The following is a 22,248-nucleotide window of genomic DNA, read 5'->3' on the forward strand; positions in this document are numbered from 1 at the left end:
ATATTTCTATATCTTATCCAAATTATAAAGGCCCCTTATTATAAATGGGAGTCAGAGATATCATAAGGGGGCGAGAAAAATAATCAAAGACCGTCACTCTGAAAGAATAATTAAGGTACGGTTGTGGAGTATGTATCATTTTAACTGAACCACGTAAAAATTCTTGATGTTCATTCATAGCTATTATTTTTATTTTCTTCCCCTTGACATTTTTGAATTCACTCACTGCACCTCAAAATGAAATTAAGTCAATCGAAATTTAACGTCGACACTGATGATATTATTATTTTTTTGCTTGTGAAGCGGTGCTAATTTGTCGTCTCGGCTGATAATTTATTCTACTTCAAAGGGGTTAAAGTGTTGATAATGTCAATTATAAAAAATATTTGCTTATCGACCCACGATATATTACTTGTTCCGAGAAATGTGCCCGTAAATCCTAATTAAAATATTGTAAACAATTACGCAAAGTCCTTCGTAGGCATGACCCACCCTAGTGCTTGTCCTTGTTGGAGCCCAACTTTCTTTCACTGGTGGACTGTTCTCATTAAGGACGAATAATATATTAATTAAACGTAAATACTTTTGAGTTGTAACTCAGAGTTCGAGTTTATATGAAAAGCGGATACACACGATGATGACATGATTTATTTTATTTATATGGGGGCGATAGTAGTCATGTGTGATTCTTTGATTAATGTAATAAATCTTAAATATTAGAACTTAATTAAATTGAAAACTTTTTCTCATTTTGTGTGTTGTAGACTCAAATAAAATATTTCGAAACATTTGGAATATAATATTAGTTAGTATTATTTGATAAGCGTGAAGATATGAGGCAGGCAAATAGGCATTGTCTGTAAAATTTAAATAAATAAATAAATTAATAATTATTATAAAGTCTTAATTATCGCTGCTTAATCACATACTAATTAATATATACTTAGCTAGTATATGTTGTTATAGTTAGTAAAGAGTATGAATAGATCACGCGGGAGAATGAGCGTGAGCGTGCATGCCAACATTGCCAGCAACATCAACCTCGAGAAAGAAAGAAAGAAAGAATGGATTGATAATAAGAATAATTATTATTATAAGTTATAATTTTAGTAAGCAGAATTAGATAAATAGGTTTTTATTATTTTTAATTATAAGATTATTTAGAAGATGTTTGGATACACCATATCAGCTAAAAAGAGAGAAGATAAGTAATGAATTCAGTCAATAGGGAGAGCCGAAAGCAGATTGTAGCCACAGCCAACCAGCCAGCCAGCTCCCAATTTCAAATGTCCTGTCGCCTTCAATATTTTATATTAAAATTAAAAAAATAGGTCTCTTTTATTGTTACCTAATCAAATAAAAAACAATGAAAACTGAGAATAGATTTAAATTTTAAGGTGTCAATCACAATTTAATTATTGTCCCCTGGTTCATTTTTTAAACTTATAAATTAATTACATAAATATTCAAAAAAGTATCTCATAAACTTTTATAATATATATATATATATATTTCAAGTCTCAACTGCTGGCTGCATTATTTGTTCAACAAAGCAGTCACAGAGTCACCGTCACAGCTCACGAGTCTCTGCTATGTTATCCTCACGTGAAGCCCCCCTCCCTCCCGAGTGCAATGTCTCTCTCATCTTCACATGGACGCAACACGACGAAAATACCCACGTCCTTTTTTAGCTCATAAGATAATAAAACCCAACCATTCCCCTCTACTCTCTCTCTCTCTCTTCTTTTCCTGTTTCACTTTTCTTCTTTTCTCTGGGACTTGCTAAAGTTTCCGGCAATGGCTATTCCCGCCCTCCAATCTCCTCCTCCTACTCTTGCTTTGTCCGCTTGGAATGTGATTCTCTGTCTCCTTGCCCTGCAAACCCAGAGATCCTCGGCGGTGCTGCTGGCCGGCCTAAAGAACCACCGCGGCCACCACCACCACCACCTCCGCCCGGTCCTCCAGACGAACCAGAGCTCCTGCGCTCTGTTCATGGGAACTTGGGTCCGCGACGAGACGTACCCCGTTTACCAGTCCTCTGCCTGCCCCATCATCGACCCGGAATTCAATTGCCAAATGTATGGCAGACCTGACACCGATTACCTCAAGTACCGCTGGCAACCCGCTGATTGTGAGCTTCCCAGGTCCGTTTCAAGTTTTCTTCTATTCTGCTTCCCTCTTTATTCTCTGCATTACAGCAAGATGGATCCCGACATGTAAGAATACGAATTCACCCGCGGCACCCACAAAATTATTATTGCAGACAGCACCTCTACCTTTTCGAAGATTGTACTGATTATCCTTATTATTCAAAAATATTCCCATAATTATTAACAGAGGGGAGAAGCTTAGTCGAAGTTTCAAAGCTACATGTTGTAATTTATTGAAATCTGGGGGTATCAGCGTAGTTTGAAGAAAAATATTTCGTCACACTATTTTATGACAAAATGTTTGTCGGAAGAAAATGATATTCTTGCGAATAAAACTGCACAATAATTGTAAAATAATTTAATATGATAATGTTTTTGTTTTTCCACGAGGATGTAAAGAAGATGGGAATGTTATATTAGCAGAACATAATTCTATATGAAATAGTTTGAATTCATCGTTTAATTGTATTTTTCTTTTTCTTTTTTTATTCACAAATTTGTGTTTTAGGTTCAATGGGCTCGAGTTTTTGATGAAGATGAGGGGGAAGACGGTGATGTTCGTGGGAGACTCTCTTGGGAGGAACCAATGGGAGTCGTTGATTTGTCTGATTGCAGCCGGGGCGCCTCGATCAGCGACCCAGATGATCCGGGGAGATCCTCTCTCCACATTTAAGTTCTTGGTAAGCCCGTGATCTTAAATCAGTCGGCTGCAGTTTAATCGGACGGATGATATTTGATGATGATAATGATGATGTGGGCTCTATTACGGTGCATTGCAGGAGTACGGTGTGGCGGTATCGTTCTACAAGGCGCCTTATCTGGTGGACATTGATGTGGTGGAAGGGAAGAGGGTTCTGCGATTGGACGACATATCGGGGAACGGCAACGCGTGGCGCAATGCCGACGTGCTGTCGTTTAACACCGGTCACTGGTGGAGCCACAAAGGATCTCTCCAGGGGTTAGAAAATTATCACCATTTTTTAATCGGGGTTTTGGTTTAAGGATTGAAGGCTTGATTCATGGGAGCTTTCTTCCCAGAAATTGTTTCTTATTTTGGGTTTCCGAAGAACCTAGAACTTTGCGAAGGTTTCCTGAGAAATGGGTTTTGGTAACGTGCAGGTGGGACTACATGGAATCGGGAGGATCGCTGTATCAGGATATGGATAGATTGGTGGCTCTGGAGTCAGGCATGAGGACTTGGGCCAGATGGGTTGACACCAATGTGGACACATCAAGGACCGTTGTCTTCTTCCAAGCCATCTCTCCCACTCACTACAAGTAATCTCTCTCTCTCTCTCTCTCTCTCTCTCTATCTCTATATCTCTCTCTCTCGCTCTCACACACACACGCACAAATTATTGTCCATTTATAATGATTAAATTATTGTCCATTTAATATGGTGACATTGTATCATAATTTTACTAAAAAGATTTTTAGAGTAAATTAATCAAACATCACTTTTATTTTATTTTATTTTGGTCATTTAATTTAAACACTTTTTAAAATTTATTGAATTAATTCTTAAAAACTTTTTAAAATTAGTCATGACATCTCTCAAGTTTAGTCCAAAAAATGTAAAGATTAATTAAACAAATTTTAAAATTCAGAAAATACCCAAGTTAAAAGACGAAAATTGAAAGCTATAAGGATGAATTTACCCATTTTCTGTAGCTTAAATCTTGTGCGGAGTGCCATTTTGATCGGTCTTATTATGTTATTGATGATATACTATTATTATTATATTTGCGTGACGATTTATTTCATGGAAAAGGAGAAAAGAGGCGGCTCCAGGCTCCACAATACAGCTGTAATCAGCAGTAATGCATCACCATTGGCCTAAATTTTCAAACCGTGTTCTTCTTTTAAACTTAGAAAATTATTACTATTTTTAATAAATAGCAGCAGCCAGCAGGAGAAAAGCAACCAGTAAGTAACAACAAAAGCTCATCTGTTTTTCCTTCCCCTCTTATTTGGGAAATTGATATTTCATGCCTTTTCTATTAATTCCTTCAACAATAGGAATTAAAGAGAAAAAGGGTAAAATCCCTGTCGGCGTAGGATCATGTGGGTGTGGCGAGTAGCAACATTGGCAGCAGAAATTTGGTTCACTCGTTTCTGTCGGTGGTGGAACCAAGCAAGCAATGGCATGATGGCAGTGCCTGCCTGGTGACAGCAAAATTACTGTCTCCAATCCAAACACAAGAACCGAAACATCATCAATCACTTCACTAAGTAGTAGAATCATTCATCTTACTTCACACATTGGTCAACACACTTACAAATATATATTACTATTAAATCATTCTGACGTTGCTTCTTGTGAGGATTGATGTGATGCCTACGTCAGGCATTCTTATGTTGCCCGACGCAGGCCCCTGCCCACTCTCACCCAATTTCACACTCCCCCCTCCCCCACTACAGGCCAATCCTCCCCCCGCCCCAATTATCCCCACTTGCATGCATGTACATAACTTTATATTTTTTAAATATTATTATAAATTATTATCTAAAGAAATTGTTAATTCTGGTCTCCTCAATTAAAGTAAGTTACACTTACTTTAATAATTATAATTATAACTATAATTAATAATTTATTTATTTATTTTAATTGTAATATACATATTTTATGTCTTTTTTTAACACGTGTTTGTCAAATAAAAGTGTAATCGAATCGATTAAATTATTTGGAAGAATCTCGCGTAATTTTTTTTTTTTTTTGGGGGGAGGTCTAATTGGAGGGAGGCGGTTGGACTACTTAGTGTCACATAAATGGTTTGATATTTTTGTTTTTTTTGAGTTTTTAATCAGCTTGATTTGAGTATCTATTCGATCGAGTTGGTTTGATTTAAAAAAAAAAAAACTAGTATGTCTAATTTGAGTAATTCAATCAATTCAGTTACATCTATATTTAATTGGAGATTATTTTCAGTTAGATATAAATGTAACTGAATTGATTGAATTACTCAAATTGAACTTATCGAATTTTTTTCTAAATTTGAACTGACTCAATCGAATAGATGCTCAAATCAAACAAATTGAAAAATTAAAAATATCAAACTATTTAGGTTGTCCGACATATTAGCATAGCTCACTTACTAACAAACTTAAAACTCCCTCCAATTAAACCCCTCATTTCACCCCCTCTTCCCACCCAACTAAATGATGTCAAGTCCCTATAATTTGATCGATTCGATTATATCGCTATTTGACAGACACAGTTAAAAAAGACATAAAAATATGTATAAATTTTGTTACAAATTAAAAAGTAAATAAATTATTAATTAGGGTTATAATTGTAATTATTAAAGTAACTTTAATGAATTAATAATTTATTTAGATAACAATTTATAGTAATATTTAAAAAATATACATGTATGTATGTATGAGGGGATAATTGCCCCGGGAGGGTGAAAATTAGGGGTGGGGGGTGATGGTGGGGAGGGGGGCCCGCGTTGAGTAAGAATGCCCGATGCGGGTGAGCCGAGATCTGCTATCTCTAGTGGTTGTCCCCTTCTTTGTTCACCCGATGGAAATCAGCCATATCACCTCACAAAATCACTGTTTGAAAATGGGTGATGTGGCTGATTTTGATTGGGTGTGCAGGAAAGGGGACAGCCACGGGAGACAACAGATCTTGGCTCAACGCGGGCAACATATCATTCTGTGCTTCTTTTATAGAATAGAACTTTGTTAAGACGCCATTTTTTCGTGGCCACACGGTTAATGTTGATAAATTATTGCGGGGTAAGAATAGAAGCTCGATAGTATGTTGTTGTATATGGGTCATATTGATCTTAGTTATTGTCGAGTGTTAGAATGACAGATCGACTTTACGTAGTGAGATAAAAGACTTTATAGTCGTGTTGGACAGACACAATGACACAAATCTCATATTCATTGTCGCAGCCCAATGGAGTGGAACAGCGGGGCGTCGGGGAAGAGCTGCTACGGCGAGACGGTGCCGACAAGCGGCGGCAGCTACCCGGGGGCATACCCGGATCAAATGAGGGTAATTGAGACAGTGTTGAAGGACATGAATAGCCCAACATATCTGCTGGACATAACAATGCTATCAGCAATGAGGAAAGATGCACACCCCTCCATCTACAGTGGTGACCTGAGCCCAGGGCAAAAGGCCAACCCTGACCACTCTGCTGACTGCAGCCACTGGTGCCTCCCTGGCTTGCCTGACACTTGGAACCAATTGTTCTACACTGCCTTGTTCTTCTAATGTTTTACTTGTGATTTTATTAATTAACCTTTGTGTTGGCTAATAACCAGAGTTGATCGAATGATCTATATAGGTTTACTACTGTTAGTGTTACATAGTATTGACGTTACATACTTCAGAAGTGGGTGCGAATTGCACCTCTAGATGTCTAGCTTGTAAAGTATCGGAATTTGGGAATGGGGAACGCAGAAGTGTAGTATTTGTTCTTGGGAAATAAGTTAAAAAACTTGTTCCAATGCTGAGTATTTGAAGTCAGTTCAATCTTGCTTCACTTGTTATTACTAATCAATCTTGTTTCTCGAGTCTGATCTAATCAATGTTTTGGTTGATTCATTCGGATATTTGCGGACTTCACCTAGTTGTTCTTGTAATTTTCGTGTATTTGATAAGTTTACCAATTACATAAGCTCAGTGGTTAGGAGTTCTTTTTTATAGCTAACAAAATATAAATAATAGCATCTAATTTGTTTGTTTAGAGCTTTTGATGAATGTGAAAAATAATGTTGAAGCATCCAAATGATCAATGGACAAAATTGGGATGAGCTAGAGATGGAGCCACACGTCTTTCCTTTATTGCTCCTGTTTCCTAGGACCAGTGTCCATTCTCATTTTAGGCCTTAATCTTTACCACTATGAGAAATGATTTGCAAAATTAATACTTTAGAACATGACAGTGGTATAAGACAATAATCATAAATTATATATATATATATATGTGTGTGTGTGTGTGTGTGTGTGTGTGTGTGTGTGGAATTTCACTAAATGAGATCAACTTTGTGAAATTTAAGTCTCAAATGATCTCTATTCACGATTATTCTATATCAAGCCATATTTAAAGAGTTTTTACCAAGTTTTCATTTGTATTAACTTTCCTCTTTTTCTACCTTTTTCATTTAATTCACTGACCTTGCAATTCACTCTTTTTTTCTTTCAAGCGTGTGACACTAAAAATACAAATATAATAAACAAAAAGGCATCCAAAAATTCCATATTTCTATGTAATAATTCTGTGCAATTTACTCTTGACATATTATATGTATCACATGCATAACTAGAACAAGATTGAATTCATTTGGAGAACAAGTACAGGGAGCAAAGGGGAGAAGAACTCGACCACAGTAAAAGTTATAAATAATTACAAGACACAGATAGATCATTTGAAAGCCTTGAACGACATACTAAATCAAGGCTTCTCGACCAACCATATCACACATTATTTCCACTAAGTAGCTACTAGGATTTTTACACGATGGCATATTATAGAAGTCCCCTGCTAAGCTGCAAACTTTACTATCCAAGCTTGCAGGAAAAACACATATTTGAAATCAAACACCAAGTTTCATGTAGCAATGCTGGGCGCAACACTAATTATCCGGGTCGCGTTATTGATGATCTTTGGTGCCAACGTGCCACTAGCAGCAGAGGACAGCTGCTTGTCATAAGCTGAAAGGTGGACTCCAAGCGCGGCCCGGCCAGAAGGATCGAGGTTGTTTGACCAGGAAGCATCCCACTCTATGGCCTTTGCGGTGCTGCAGGCGATGCTTGCACCTCCAGGAACCGTCAGCTGGGCTGAGTTCTGCACGAAGATTGACAACAAAATTTACACAATTGGGTTGAATTTCAAGTGAGTAATAATAAGGGTGCGAGAAGAATTTGGCCGGTTTGAAGTTTTTGAACCACCTGTGGGAAGAACCTCTCAAAGATCATTCTGTAGTAGTATGCTTCCTTTGTGGTTGGGGTGTTGTGGGGGAAGATATGCTCAGCATTGAGCATCATTTTATCCATCACCTGAATGATCAAAGTTTAAGAACATGGAAGAAATTAGAACAATTTGGCTTGCAAAATAGGAGAATGATGTTAGATGCATATTACCAGAGCCGGACTAAAAGTACAGTCACTTTCTCTGTTCCCATTGAATTAATTACCACAATTATCATCATTCAAGATCGGGTCGGGTTCTGAAAGTGCAGTTGAATGCTTACATGTTGTTCAGCATGGGCCTTAAGCCCATCAATCCAGCTGTAGCCAACACCATCACTGAATTGCTCTTTCTGCCTGTAGAGAATATGCTGCAGAACCCCACACAGGCCGCGTTAGTCTTAAGTTAATCGACCTAATCAATGAAGATTGAAATAAGCTTTGATTTGCAATAATTCTGGACCTTCGGTAAATAGGGGTGCTCTTCATCATCGAAGGCGCTTCTCAAAACCCATTTCTCGATCCGTTTTTCTTCTGGTTTAATCTGAAATATGTTTGGAGAAAACTCAGAAAAGCTATCCCCCAAAAATTAACAGGATTATATACTCTTTACCATTTTCCATTCAGGATCAATGCTCATTGCAACATTCATGAATTCCTTGTCCAAGAATGGGACTCGAGCTTCCAGTCCCCATGCAGATGTGGCTTTGTTAGCCCTCAAGCAATCATATTGGTGGAGGGCCTTTATCTGCAAAAGCATGAAGAAAAAGCCAAATCAGTTGAAACTCTAATGGCAGTTTTGCAGATAAGATTGATCATATTACCTTTCGGCAAGTTTCCTTGTGAAACTCTTCCTTGTTAGGCGCCTTGTGGAAGTACAAATACCCACCAAAAATCTCATCAGAGCCTTCACCAGATATCACCATCTTCACTCCCAGCGACTTGATTTTTCGTGACATTAGATACATTGGGGTGCTCGCCCTGATTGTCGTCACATCGTATGTCTCAATGTGGTAAATAACCTCTTCTATGGCATCAATACCATCCTGCCGAAGACAGAGTTTATCACCCAAATAGTATAAAAGATCAACAAGTAAAAGAACCAAAGTAGCTGAGCTTAGGAATGCAATCTTTACGCTGTTACCTGAACAGTGAAGTGAAACTCATGGTGAACGGTACCCAAGTAATCAGCAACTTCTCTTGCAGCCTTTAGATCAGGTGAACCCTGTTAAATAGAAACACAAGCATGAATAAGACTCAAATTAATTCCCCCAGAACTTTTTCATAATCTTCAGTCACTGTTAAAGAGATTTTTTGTTACTCACTTCAAGGCCAACACAGAAGGAATGCAGCTGAGCCCCCCACTGCTTAGCAGCCTTCGTTCCACCCAAATGTCGGGCGGTAATAGAAGCCACCAGAGATGAATCCAGGCCTCCAGATAGGAGAACTCCAAAGGGTACATCAGTCATTAACCTCTTGATCACAGACTGCAAATTTTCCGACCAAAGTCATAAGCTGTTTTCTCTTTAACTAAATTGGTTGAGACTAAAATTCAATTTGCAAGTCTCACGTTTTCAAAAGCACGCCTCAGTGCAAGAGGATCATATGGGGTTGATGGAATGGCCTCTGAGAACCAAGGAGGATTGTACCATCTCCTCAGGGACCCTTCTTTGCTCGAGTACAAGTGACCAGGTGGGAATGTCTCAATGTGTTCACACTCGTCATTCAAGCCTTTGAGTTCAGAAGAAATCCAAACTGAGCCTGAAATAGATAGAGAAACCCATAGTCTCGTTATGAACGTGTTTTCAATTATGTTATACCAAGATTGAATTGTCATCATATGTTACCATCTAGTCCCCATCCGATGTAGAGGGAAGTGATTCCTATGGCATCACGGGCGACAATGAAAGTGTTATTGCGGGTGTCCAGAAGCACAAAGGAAAACATTCCATCCAGCATGTCCACAAACTCTTCTCCATAATCTTCATACTGATCAAATGAGATTGAATCCCACAGTTAGTTCCATAATCTCTAAGCCAATTATTTGAAAGCCTTCAATTTGCATATATAGCTGATTTGTTTGTTACAATAAGGACAAGGGATTTGGACAAGTTGCACTCTTCCAGATTTAGTTGCACAAAGAAGGGTGGGATGGATGCAAGGGAAGCCAAAGGGAATCTGAAGTTACATAGGGTGGGAAGGGAAAACATGTATCACTCTTCTCCTTTCACTTAATTTGGGGAAGGACATATTTTATTTCTCTTGTTTGATTCAGTACAAAAATATGAATAAAAGGGAAACAAAGATATTAAACCAGAAAATTTTTGATGAATTATAAACTTATCTTTTTGGAAAATAAAGGATTATATTTAGTACTAAATATATTGAAACATTATACTTCATACCAATATTTCTGTTCTCTGAAAATTGGAAGCTACTAAAAAAGAAGGAAAATGTCCAAAATATTTTTTCTATTTCTAATCCCTGAAGTCATATTATCATATATGTATGTGTGTGTGTGTGTGTGTGTATTCCTTCCCGGCTGGCCCTCCTAAAAAAATTTCTGACAGTAAACAATTTGATATTTCCTTCCAAATCTGCAGTTTGTCTAAATCCTGACTGGAAAGACCTGTTAATGAAGTATAACAAATATGTTCTGATGTTCAGATGTCATAATAATCCATCAGCATCGCGCAGCGCTGTGCAATTGAATTTCAATTTTTTTTTTTTTTTGTGCAATCATGTCTTTGGTTAAGGGCTTTGATGGAGTTGGTTTAACAGACCAAATAGAGCCACTACGATAAGCAAGTTTCTTTATCTAAATACTCAAATTAAGTTGTCACGGGAGCAGCCAAAAAAGAGAAGACATGAATTCATTGTTGAACAACTAAGAAAGAGATAACTTTCCTTTAAATGTCTAAATTCAATCAAGCTTTTACAAGTAGGATAAACACCCAAGACTAATTACCCTTTGACATGGAATTATCTTATACCCTTATAATACCATCTGAATCCAAGGTGCCTATCACCAAAAACAACCAGAGAAAGAAAAAGAAAACAAAAACTACTCCGTAAAATCAATGGATAAAGTATGATATATTTCCTTGTAATTCACAAATTTTGTTAAGCATATTCACGGTGATCAAGTTGCTAAAATAGTACCCACCAAGTGTGCGATAACCTCGCAATCGCTCCCAGTCCGGAACTTGTGATTATGCAGGCGGCGGCGTAGATCCTCATGGTTGTAGATCTCTCCGTTCACCTGTCACAGCACATGATCACATCCTCCATCAACAAAACAATTTTCAAACAGAATAATAGCCGTAAGAGTCATTTTTATAAGATACTTCCATGTGTTTGTGTGTTTTATGGGAAAACTATATTTTTATCAACTTGTGATTCAATAAATGTCAACATAATAACTTGACAACATCTTTTTTTATCAACAAGATGTTTTTCTTACTTTATTAACTAATAGATATAAAAGAGTAGCTAATAGGTTTTGCTCGTTAATGCAGGAAGATCAGTGTAATCCTTCTGTGAGTGCTTCGGACTCCCAGGATAGGTCTTTTGAGAACCAGGATATGGAGGATGCGATGGAGGCGATATTTGACTCAGACGAGTTGTCTAGCGCGCACAACATCAAACCTCCCTCCAAGTCTAAGTCTCAGTGCATGCGGGAACGACAAAAGAAGAAGAAGCAGCTGGAGCTAGCATTCCTTGTTAGCTCTGTTAGTCTGTTTAATTAGGGGATCTGTTGTTGTTTTTGGTGTGGCGTCATGCCTTGTTTGTTATGATTGTTTAGTTGGAGTGTGTTTTTGTTCGGGGTATGCTCCAGCTCGTTGTATGAACTTATTTCCATTTTCTGTGGAATCAATCTCTCATTTATAGAAAAAAGATATAAAAGAGTAGCACCATTTGCATAAATTTCATGTATAAGAATTCCACAACATTTATTCTTCCAATAAATATTCATAAAGAATTACCCTTCTGGCTTGAGTCCAGGCAATACGAAAAGAAAAACAGACGCATGCAGCAAATTAAGTATGGTAAGCTAAAAGAAGCCAAGAATTATTACCGTGACAACAATCTTCTTGTCTTCATTAAAGAGGGGTTGATCGCCGGAAGCTGGATCTACTATGGCCAGACGTTGATGTGCTAGGTAAAAATCAGTGTGATGGTACAACCCACTCCAGTCCGGCCCACGGTGCTTCAATCTAACCCCACAACACAGCAAACGACAGCTCAATTCTCTTTCATAGGGAAATCAGAGTTGTGTAGTATAACTTTTGAATAAAACATCCTTTAGAAGGAATTCAAGGAAAAGCAACCGTTTACAACTATAAATTATTTTGTTAAGCTTTTAATGGACATTAATTAAAGCCTCATCGCTATTCTATGCTCATTCTATATTAAAAAAAAAAAAAAAATCATATCTATACCATCACCTTTTTTAGTAGAAGATAAAGCCATTCATAAAAAAGACTAATGGCCTAGCTAGAATTCTTGATTATCCTTCTTACTAGGTGTGTAAAATTCCCCTTCTACCCTTGCTTGCTTTTGACTATCATTGTCTTTTTGTTAGAAGCAAGCAAGGGTCAAGAGGAAAATTTCACCCAATCGGCACACCTCGTAGGAAGAAAAATCATTTGTCCTTTATATCTTCACCTTTCTTTATATTACTTGCACTCTTGAATTCGAAGGCAATTCCGAATGCTAGTATGTATTGATATGCACCAACCCATGCAGGAAAACAATAATTGTGGATTCATTATTCATATGCAAGAAAGGGCCCGCAAATCATCAACAAAGTTCAAAGTCATCGAATAAGGTTCAGTCAAGACCCTGGCCCATTTGTTCCCAACTGTTCACACCATCTTATCAAAATATATAAGCCATGAGCCAAACGAGCTCGTAAGGAGGAAAACCCTTTTGTTGCTTATAGATTCAAGAACAGGCGCAAACGAACGACAAGAAACCAGAGAAATGTCAGTTCACAGAAAGCAGAAACAATACGTAAAAGCGAGGAAATGGAGTTTGCCTGCGGGAGAGCTCGAGCACCCGAACCCTCTTCGCCTGAGAGTCATCGGAGCAACCCAGAACCGCCAGAATCCCACACATAGTTTCCTCTTTTATTCAAAGTTCAGTGAAACAAATTCACAAAAAAAAAACGTAGATGACGAGCAGAGATCTGAACAAAAATATCAAAACAGGGGGATTAAAATAGCCGGGAAAAAGAACTCGGAAGATGAATTATTGTTGGATAAGAGCAGAAAGAAAAATGCAGAGGGCTGGCTGAGGATCGCAAGAATTACTGGCAATCTGAGGTGGCGCGACAAAAATGGCCGCAATGTGACTGGAGAGAACACCACGTTGGAACCAACCCGCCCGTTTTGACGAGAGAGTGGACATGCGCAGACTAACCCCCCCGAGAAGCCACGTACTTATACAGTTTGGCCGTAACTCAAATAATTTCCCCATCGAGCGAGCGGCGACGTTTCATCGCTTAATTCTGGACTGGACCACCGAAGCGGCATCTCCGACGGCCACGTGTCACTGTCGAGTTGGCCTTTTTTGTTTTGTTTTCCCCCAGAGGATTGGTGTTATCCATTCGTACGTACCTGCCGCGTTGGCGCGCCACAATTTTGATTATATATCTTCTTCTTTGTGGGTGGGGAAGGGAACGTACATTATTTGAACTTAATAAGAGACAAAAAGTTTTTCCTTGGAAAAAATAACACTATATGTACGTACTCTTGACTCCTACCAAAGCTAAAATAATGGACAAAGAAAAAAAGTGATGACTGAGTCAAATCAAATGGGACACAATTTTCAAATCAAAACGTTACGGTCAAAAGATAAAATCACAAATTTGTCATCCACGTGGCTACATGTACACGTACATGTGTTGGCTGTCACAGACAGCACAAACAAAACCACCTTTGTACGGTCTACTCTATATAAGTTTATTTCATTTTGTAACATTATATTATTATTATTTCATATTTATAAAAAAAATTCAAAAGTCAAAAATAAATTTTTAAGTTAGAAGCTGTAAATTTTTTATACTATTTTTTAATATTATAAAATGATCTTAAAATATTTTTAAGATTATAAAAATAAACTAAAACTATTTTTTTAATATATTTTATCATTTTAAAATAAAAAAATATTTTAAAAATATCAAAAATAATACTATTTTAGTGTTTTATGCCTCAGAGGCCAGAGCCAACCACACTTGACTATTCCAAAGAAACACAATCCAACCCTATAAAATAACAAAGCCTCTAGAGGAATCCTTTTAATAGTCAAAGCTCAATTATGTCTCATCGTACCAATATATATATATATATATTTATGGCTAATTCCATACCCGTGGTTGTTAATTCTATATTTTAAATTAAAAAAAAGAATAGCTTGTTTATCCTTTTTAATTCCATAACACTCGGGTTTGTTTATAATTAATTTAATTACAAAGATAACCATTATTATGTTTATTTATTAATATTTATATATAAAACTATCAATTTATTTGTCAAAATATTAATATTTCAAGTCGGTCACACCTTTCAAAAATGGTTGGAATATTAATTTGCTATGCAATTAATTTGCAGAATATATACTTGCCCTTGCCCCCATCAACCAACGTGGTTGGAAAGTCTTGCGTTATCGGAATTCTATTCTATTATTCTAACCAAACCAATGAGATCAACCGCTTAACCAATTGGACAAAGTTTAAGAAATCTTGTAAGTTATGTTCACTTGACAAGAGTGCTATATCGGTGTCAATTTGGTACGGCACGAGTTCGAACTTTTTTTTTACCCGACAGATAAAAATTTTATACTTGCTATTTATTTGTCTTCACTTAATTAAAGGTGTGAATACAGTAGGCTACGTAAGGACGATCAATTCAAAAAATTTGTAAGTTTTAAAATTTAAGGAAGCTATTAATATTTAATTAGTTAATTTTAATATTTAACCTAATTAGCAACAAAATATATAAGTTAATTAAGATTTCCAGTTATTTACATTGTCCCATGTCGGGGTATCATTACACATGACGAGGAGAATCGAAGTGCTACGTAAGCAAATCTTAAAAAGATTTGAATCCGCAGCAGGGTTAGGTGGAATATATTAGATTAAAGTAATAATTGGGCTGTTTAATAGGATTGTCTATAATCTTTATTCCATTCTATTATGTCATTTCATTTTAGTCCACGCCATTCCATCATAAAAATTATAAATATTATTTAATCTTGTCTTGAATTGTTAGAAAAATAAAAACTAAAAATAATATTTAATTTTCTAAAGGAGAGAAAATGATTTTTTTTAATAAAAATAACTGATAATGATTATATGAACTTGTATATATAATCAATGAAGTGCGAAGTCATTTTTTCATATTTAAAGGTGAGATAAGATTAGACGAAAGGTAATGACAATATGGAGATAACATTTATATGAATATTAGACTTTGATCATATTATTAAACCATAGTCACAACACTTGATTGGAGAGGTGTCTAGGATCCACCGGCAAGCTGACGAGGCATTTTGAATTTAATCAGGCCAGCAAGATTGGGGTAGACCATTGAATTATCTTTCTAACTTCTATTTAATTAAATTTCTTGACTTTGTAAAAGCAGTTGCCTATTATTATTATTTTTTTTAAATTGAAACAAAGCCCAAACCATTCTTATTGAGTTGAATTTCGAATTTCAGACTAATTCATAATTGATTTTTATTCTAATTATATAAAACATAAACCCACTCGCTCTGATACAATAATGATAAATTATTCTTCTAATATGAAATGAATAGCTTAAGCCCATGGTTTTAGTGTATATTTTCTAAATTTTATAAATAAATATATCGTTTCCTTCTATGAGAGATTGTTAGGGGTCAAAAAAATTCAAACCAAATTGAGATGTTTGGTTCGATTTTTTTATTTTTTGGTTTATTTCCCGTTAATAATGTTAAGAAATGAAATCAAACCAAAAAATCAAATTAAAATTCTATATCAAATTGAGCCCAAATCAAACCGAATTTTTAATTTATATATATATATATATTTTTATTTTCTAATATTATATATTAAATATAATTAATATTCAATTTAATATACTTAGATTGTGAATGAATCATAATTCTATTCTCTTAAACAATTTCCAACCACGTTTCTTATTTTACTCCTTATTATATTTTAAATAATTCATTGTCTATCATTTTTTATCTCAAAAACTGTGATTGCTCTAATCACACCCTATATTTTACTTTTTATTTGGCTTCTTATTTCATTTACTTATTAATAAGTTTTAATTATATTTTTTATATTCCCTATAATTTTCACTATTATAAAATTTTAATATTTATTTTATAATTAAATAACAAATATTATTATACTACACACAAACACAAAATTAATAATTAAATACACAAATCAATGATCAAATATATAATATCACTCATCAAATACATAAATCAATAAATAATTATCCAAAAATCAAATACACAAACCCTATCACTTGAAACTATTATCCCAACTATTCCCATCCCGCCACTGCATTTGCTGGTTGTTGATATCAGTCTGCCATGTCTACTCGTTGTCACCGTCGCATCTACTCACATTCTACAGCTGAGTGATTGTTTTCTCCAGCTACAATTCTTTTTTGATCATCGTTTTCGACCACCTAGACCTCTATTTACAGATCGACTACAATCGCAAGCCTTTTTCGGCGACAAATTAGCTTACACCAACGACGCAATTGCTACAACGATAACTGTTATAGGGGCGTCAATTGTTGGGATAGCCATTTTGAGGAGAGATGGCAAGAGTTACTTGGATGAGCTGAATTGCCAAATTTGGCGAGAGGATTTGGAAATGACGAGCATCGTTGGACTTGTGAAATCACTTACCTCACTAAAAATTTGGTTTGGCAAATTATGGAGACAACCTTAAGGGTTGTTGGGTAAGTAGAACAAATTATGATAGTTGTTAGGAAGTACTAACTTTGGATTATTATAATATAACATGTGGTTGCCCTTGGATTAATTTTCACACCTTACATGGCATGATATCGACACCTCACCTGGCATGATATCGACACACGATTATTGAATTTTCTGGTCTTATTTTTAATAAAGAAATAATACATAGGGATGCCAATAGCTAACGAAAACATCATGCTTTTTATTTTGGGCCAACTTTTTTTATTTATAAAACAAAAAAGAAAATCTGGCAGATTGATACGAATAGTGGGCCATAAAACCATGAAGATTAGGCTAGAATTGTAATAGGAGTGTCCAATGATTACCTAATATGGCTTGAGCCTATCGCCCACCCTTCATGGGCTTGGCCCAATTAAGCATGGACTTTGATATTCTCTGCACAAATGTTAAAAGGATATGAAAGAGGTTTCATGAAATGTTTGATACTTCCATATGAATTAGAAAGGACAACGGGGGCGTAAATAAAAACTTTTCTATAAAATGTTAAAAATAATTAATGCTTATATAAAAACAAATGTATATATATTAAAAATAATTATCAAAATGACATAGTAATACTGACAAATCATTTTTTAATAAGGAAAATAGGAATCCGAGTGTAGAGCACAGTCATTTTGATAATATCTTGTGTAAATAAAGATATTTTTTAATAAGATTGGGATTCATTGCATTTATATATTTTAGAGGTGTCTACTTGTCTTTCACAATTTTTAAAAAATTAAAGACATGTCCTCTTTACTGTTTTTAGGTTATTTTTAATTTTTAATTTTTTAAAACAGTAAAAACACATTCAATTTATTATTTTTAAAAATATTATTTTTAAAAACAAGAAAAAAATTTAAAATAACAAAAAGTTATTTTTGATTATTTTCAATTAAGACAACCTAAATATGAAAAAGATTAGACAATTTATTTATTTATTAGTTGTCGACGTTCAGAATAAACCGACCATAATTTGTGGGCCCCCAATGAGTAAAAAAGCCCAAAATGTAAAGGGGAATGATTAGATAGAAGTAAAGACAAAGAGATTTTACGTGGTTCAGTCAGAACGGTGTTTACTCTACGAGTGTTTTCTGGTTATTCTGGCAGAATAATATTATGATATTATCGATTTTTCTCCCCCTCTTTACAATGGTGTTTCAACCTCTTTTTATAGTGAGGGATGTTTACAATTGCATAAAATAAAAAAATATATAGTTGATATCATGGGGGACAAGATGTCTTTATCATTTTCATAAAATCGAAAGTGGACTCCATATTATCAGAGATCCGATTTGCATCAGATAAAGCAGGTGAGTTCCTACCTCCATTTATTCAGTAACAATGTTATTACGCGAGCTAAATAATTTGATCGATTGAGCTGAGCGATTAGGCTAGCGAGCTAGAAATCTTGTGGGTAACTCGTTGGGTATATCACTGAAAACTCACTAAAAGCCTTACTGGGGAGTCTACTTGGTTTTGCGATCTGAGTCTAGATTTCAGCGATATATAAGCTTGTTTGACGAGTTTAACTGGGTCTACTGGACTTTAGATTATTGGGCTAACTTATTAGGTTAAGTCTAACTCATAAGTTCTGGTGCAAAAAATGTGTATAACATTAGTATTTTATTCTTGTAATAAAAAAATATTATAATATTCACTTATTTTAAAATATATATTTTTTAATAATATATAAACCTTAAATAATTAAATTTATTAAATAAAATATTATTATTATTTTTAAAAATTCTAAATAAAAAGCGTTTTTTAATTTTTTATTTTGATTTTTTTTTAAATAATAAATAAAACGTATTTTTTATTTTTTAAAAATAAATTATTAAAATAAAAAATTAAAAATAAATTTTAAATTCAAAACTAAAAATTAAAAAAAAAAAAAAGTACGCAACCTACCATTTTAGCCTGAAATTTCGACTGGGATACACGATTATCCCTTAGGTATGTAGGCTTAGAAGGACAAATCTCATCCGTTGCCACCAAGAAGATCGCATAGACACCGTCCGATCAGAGAAACCCTTTCTCTGTAAAATCAGCCCTTCATCATTCCTGCGTAGTCCTTCGTTTACTTGTGTTCGGCAATTAGGGTTTTCTTCCTCGAGTCTTGGACTCCGATTGATTCCTCCACTCCGTCTCAGCGATATCTTCTGTCTTCATCTGTTACATGTTTCATCTCCATCTCCGTACATGTTCGGGTTTCGATTTCCTTCGTTTTGAGTTCTTGTGAACAATCGAAGCTTCGCAATCTGGTCGGCAAGATTGACAAGTTCTTGTCGACTCGTTCCCTTGAAGCGAGATTGGCCGTGTTGTTCTTCCTGTTGTGTATCTCTGCTGGCATTTCCTTCTTGGCTTTGTAGACCAATGGAACAACTAGATTTACTTGATTCTACGCCTTTATGTTTGTAAGACTGTTGAATTGTTCTTCTGTTGGGAGCGTAATGGACAACGGTGATGAGCAATACAGACCTGTAATGATTTTGCGAGTATGATCGCAAACTCTTTTATGAACATCTAAGGGACTGAGTTGTCTGTTATTGCACTCCCTTGACCATTTCTATTGGATCTGAGATGTTCTGCATCTTTTATTGATAAATAATATTTTATGGTACAAAATCTGTGTCATTCATACGGTTTTCACTTCATTCAACTCGATATTTTGTTTGTTTTTCTTATTTGCAGAAAAGAAAGATATTTTGTATGGTTTAGGGTTTAGAATTGGGTTTTGATCTGAAAGAGTGGTTCCACGATACGAGAAATGAGTATCAATCGGAATTTCCTTTGGCGGGGACTTTGTCCCTCGACATGTTTTTCTAGATCTTTATTATCATTTCGGAACCAGATATACTTAGTAGTTGATTCAGTGAACATCGAATAGAATAATTGTTCTACGCATCTGAAACAAAAGTGTTCCAAAATTATTTTCATGCGAGAAAGTGCACTGTGAAGGTCGGGACGCTGGATGGATGAATCCTCAGATTGGATCCACAAAGCAGACGTCAAGAGTTCCTTGAGGCTGGTCTAAAAATGGCCCCTCTGATGCAAGCGGAAAACAAAAGCTTTGGATTTGCCACGGAAGAGCAGTGAAGGGGAGCTAGAAGCTCATGGCTTAAGTGATAAGATTAATAATATTTTTACGTTAATAATATTTTTATGAATTCGATTTTAGTTTTATATAAAAATTAAAGGTTTAATTTGTGATTTATTTTTTTAATATTTAATTAAGAACATGAGTCTAAAAATGAGTTTGACTTGAATTTTAACATCACATGATCGGAGCTTAAGTCTGCAAAATAAAAATAAAAAAGACCTTAAAATGGATTACAAGTAAAGAAAGAATACAAAAATTGGTAAGAAGGTGTCAATGTATCTTTCATTTCATTCTTTTTTACTATAAAATTAGTTGTACATGTGTGCAATGCATGAAAGTTCATTTTAAATTGACAATCATAATTCTTGTATGTGTAAGTAAACATGAAAATAATGAAAGCTTAAGAAGTGAATATAATAATGTGATACATTTATTTAAAAAGTTAATACATCTCGAGAAAATTATTATAAATTTTGTAAAACTTCTTTAAAAATTACATTTGTCGTTGTATTTTTTTGGCCCCTATCTTTATTACAAATCAAAATTTATGTCTACGATTGAAAATTGGTTTCTTCAAGTACAACCCAATATGAGACAGTAATTGACCTTGACTTTTATTGATTGTCATTGCATACAACACAATAAGAGGGAATTGCCTCATTCGTAGTCCAAAAGGCAGCCTAGGGTGAGATAGGGTCAATATCATCCTTGGAATAAAAACTTTATGTCTAACATTGTTGCTTGTCATAATTTTTGCCTCGAGAACATAGTTTCTAGTTTTTGTGATAACCAACCTAGTGGCATTGCATAACCCCAAGGAATAATTTATGTTTCTCAACAGCATAATCGGAGTGCTAACCTTTAGCTTCAATTTATGATTCGGCACCCCAAAGCACCTAATTGCATTTAAAAATTCAAGAAAGTGAAGGTCTTGTAAAAGATCAATATATGTAATCTGATATGCAAATTGTGTCTGAACTTAAGTATGTCTTTGTCTTAGTTGCATTAAGTGAAATCGTGTCTTCATTGATAGTTTCCACAACATCAAGAGTTGGTGCTAGTATAGCTCTACCTTGAAGATATTTAGTTTCATTAACATTAGAAATAAAGTTCGGATACATGCGCAACTCACATCTAAAAATAGTACTTTATTGTCTTATATTGGTTTATTAATATATGTCAACTTATACCAATGGTTCAACTAAAGACAATATATTATTGAATATCACTAAGAAATTATTTTAATAAAATTGACTATGTATATAAATTCGAATTATCATACTGGGTCACCAATCTTTTATATTGGCATGATCAATATTCTTGCTTCTTTTTTTTATTTTTTTTAATGGCTAAGTGTATATTATTTAACATTTATTTAATTTTGTAGTTTAAATGCAAAAATTTTGATAATTTTTTATTATAGTAAGTAAATAAATAAATGCCTACTTTGATGACTGACTATCTAGGATTGGTGATTGACTATTTAGTAAGTAAAAAAAGTATTTAGTTTTTCACCATGGTATATGGGTTGTTTTTATGCTAAACTAATTTATTTACATCGGAATTGTCATGAGACTTCTTACTATTACATGCTCATTTATAATTGATATTTTTTGTATGCTTATGATTGATCTATTGTATGTTTACAAACAAAAGGTACATATTTACAATTGATTTAATGGTAAAGTGTATATTATTTATCATTTATTTCAATATGCCTTATTTATGGTTAATTGAGTGTATATCTATCAATCGCCTTTACGCCTATACTTCATCTAATGACCATGCATTCCAAGTCAATTAAAAGGCCATGTTTAGAAGTTCAAAATGTATAGTTCAGCAAAAAATGCATCATTCAAAGTCAATAATTAAACCTTTGGAATAATTCAGAATTAAGATATATTAAAGTGCAGCAACAAAACAACATCTCAAAACCAACAATGTAGAAATGTCAAAACATCCACCAAAATAGTAGAAATCTCAAAACCAGCAATGTAAAAAATGCATAAATCTCAAAACCAACAATTTTAACACATGATCAAAACAGAATTTCAATCTTTCACTGTCTTAATGACAAC

At 34.7% G+C, this 22,248-nt stretch overlaps 2 protein-coding genes, 1 long non-coding RNA gene and 1 other non-coding gene across 4 annotated transcripts; 3 read left to right on the top strand and 1 right to left on the bottom strand.

Annotated features, from left to right (window-relative positions):
- The first annotated feature begins 1,667 nt into the window (after nt 1–1,667).
- Nucleotides 1,668–6,687, top strand: LOC127798389 (protein PMR5). Its single transcript, XM_052331924.1, has 5 exons — nt 1,668–2,144; nt 2,659–2,830; nt 2,930–3,108; nt 3,270–3,428; nt 6,057–6,687. The coding sequence occupies exons 1-5, from the start codon at nt 1,798–1,800 to the stop codon at nt 6,379–6,381; spliced, it is 1,182 nt and encodes a 393-aa protein (XP_052187884.1). The 5' UTR covers nt 1,668–1,797; the 3' UTR covers nt 6,382–6,687.
- Nucleotides 3,439–4,458, top strand: LOC127798390 (uncharacterized). Its single transcript, XR_008022380.1, has 2 exons — nt 3,439–4,076; nt 4,170–4,458. It is a non-coding gene; the product is annotated as an uncharacterized LOC127798390 (long non-coding RNA).
- A 742-nt stretch (nt 6,688–7,429) lies between the features above and the next one.
- On the bottom strand, nt 7,430–13,555 carry LOC127797957 (asparagine synthetase [glutamine-hydrolyzing]). The gene is made up of 14 exons (XM_052331195.1): nt 13,395–13,555; nt 13,121–13,270; nt 12,158–12,296; nt 11,246–11,341; nt 9,927–10,068; nt 9,650–9,840; nt 9,405–9,566; nt 9,224–9,304; nt 8,904–9,125; nt 8,693–8,827; nt 8,543–8,623; nt 8,364–8,450; nt 8,062–8,169; nt 7,430–7,957 (listed from the first exon to the last, which is right to left on the bottom strand). The coding sequence occupies exons 2-14, from the start codon at nt 13,198–13,200 to the stop codon at nt 7,721–7,723; spliced, it is 1,761 nt and encodes a 586-aa protein (XP_052187155.1). The 5' UTR covers nt 13,201–13,270; nt 13,395–13,555; the 3' UTR covers nt 7,430–7,720.
- A 5,968-nt stretch (nt 13,556–19,523) lies between these two features.
- On the top strand, nt 19,524–19,611 carry LOC127798553 (small nucleolar RNA SNORD25). The gene has a single exon (XR_008022417.1). It is a non-coding gene; the product is annotated as a small nucleolar RNA SNORD25 (small nucleolar RNA).
- The last annotated feature ends 2,637 nt before the right edge of the window (nt 19,612–22,248 follow it).

This window comes from Diospyros lotus, chromosome 3 (assembly GCF_014633365.1).
Source record: "Diospyros lotus cultivar Yz01 chromosome 3, ASM1463336v1, whole genome shotgun sequence".
Classification (NCBI taxonomy): Eukaryota; Viridiplantae; Streptophyta; class Magnoliopsida; order Ericales; family Ebenaceae; genus Diospyros; species Diospyros lotus.

Excerpts from the sequence above, each read along its gene's own strand:
- LOC127798389 (XM_052331924.1), top strand. The coding sequence starts at position 1,798 with ATGGCTATTCCCGCCCTCCAATCTCCTCCTCCTACTCTTGCTTTGTCC. Across the intron at positions 2,831-2,929 it reads TCTCCACATTTAAGTTCTTG|GAGTACGGTGTGGCGGTATC; the intron begins GTAAGCCCGTGA and ends GGTGCATTGCAG. Across the intron at positions 3,429-6,056 it reads ATCTCTCCCACTCACTACAA|CCCAATGGAGTGGAACAGCG; the intron begins GTAATCTCTCTC and ends TCATTGTCGCAG.
- LOC127797957 (XM_052331195.1), bottom strand. The coding sequence starts at position 13,200 with ATGTGTGGGATTCTGGCGGTTCTGGGTTGCTCCGATGACTCTCAGGCG. Across the intron at positions 12,297-13,120 it reads GTGCTCGAGCTCTCCCGCAG|ATTGAAGCACCGTGGGCCGG; the intron begins GCAAACTCCATT and ends TTGTGGGGTTAG. Across the intron at positions 11,342-12,157 it reads ACAAGAAGATTGTTGTCACG|GTGAACGGAGAGATCTACAA; the intron begins GTAATAATTCTT and ends GTGCTGTGACAG.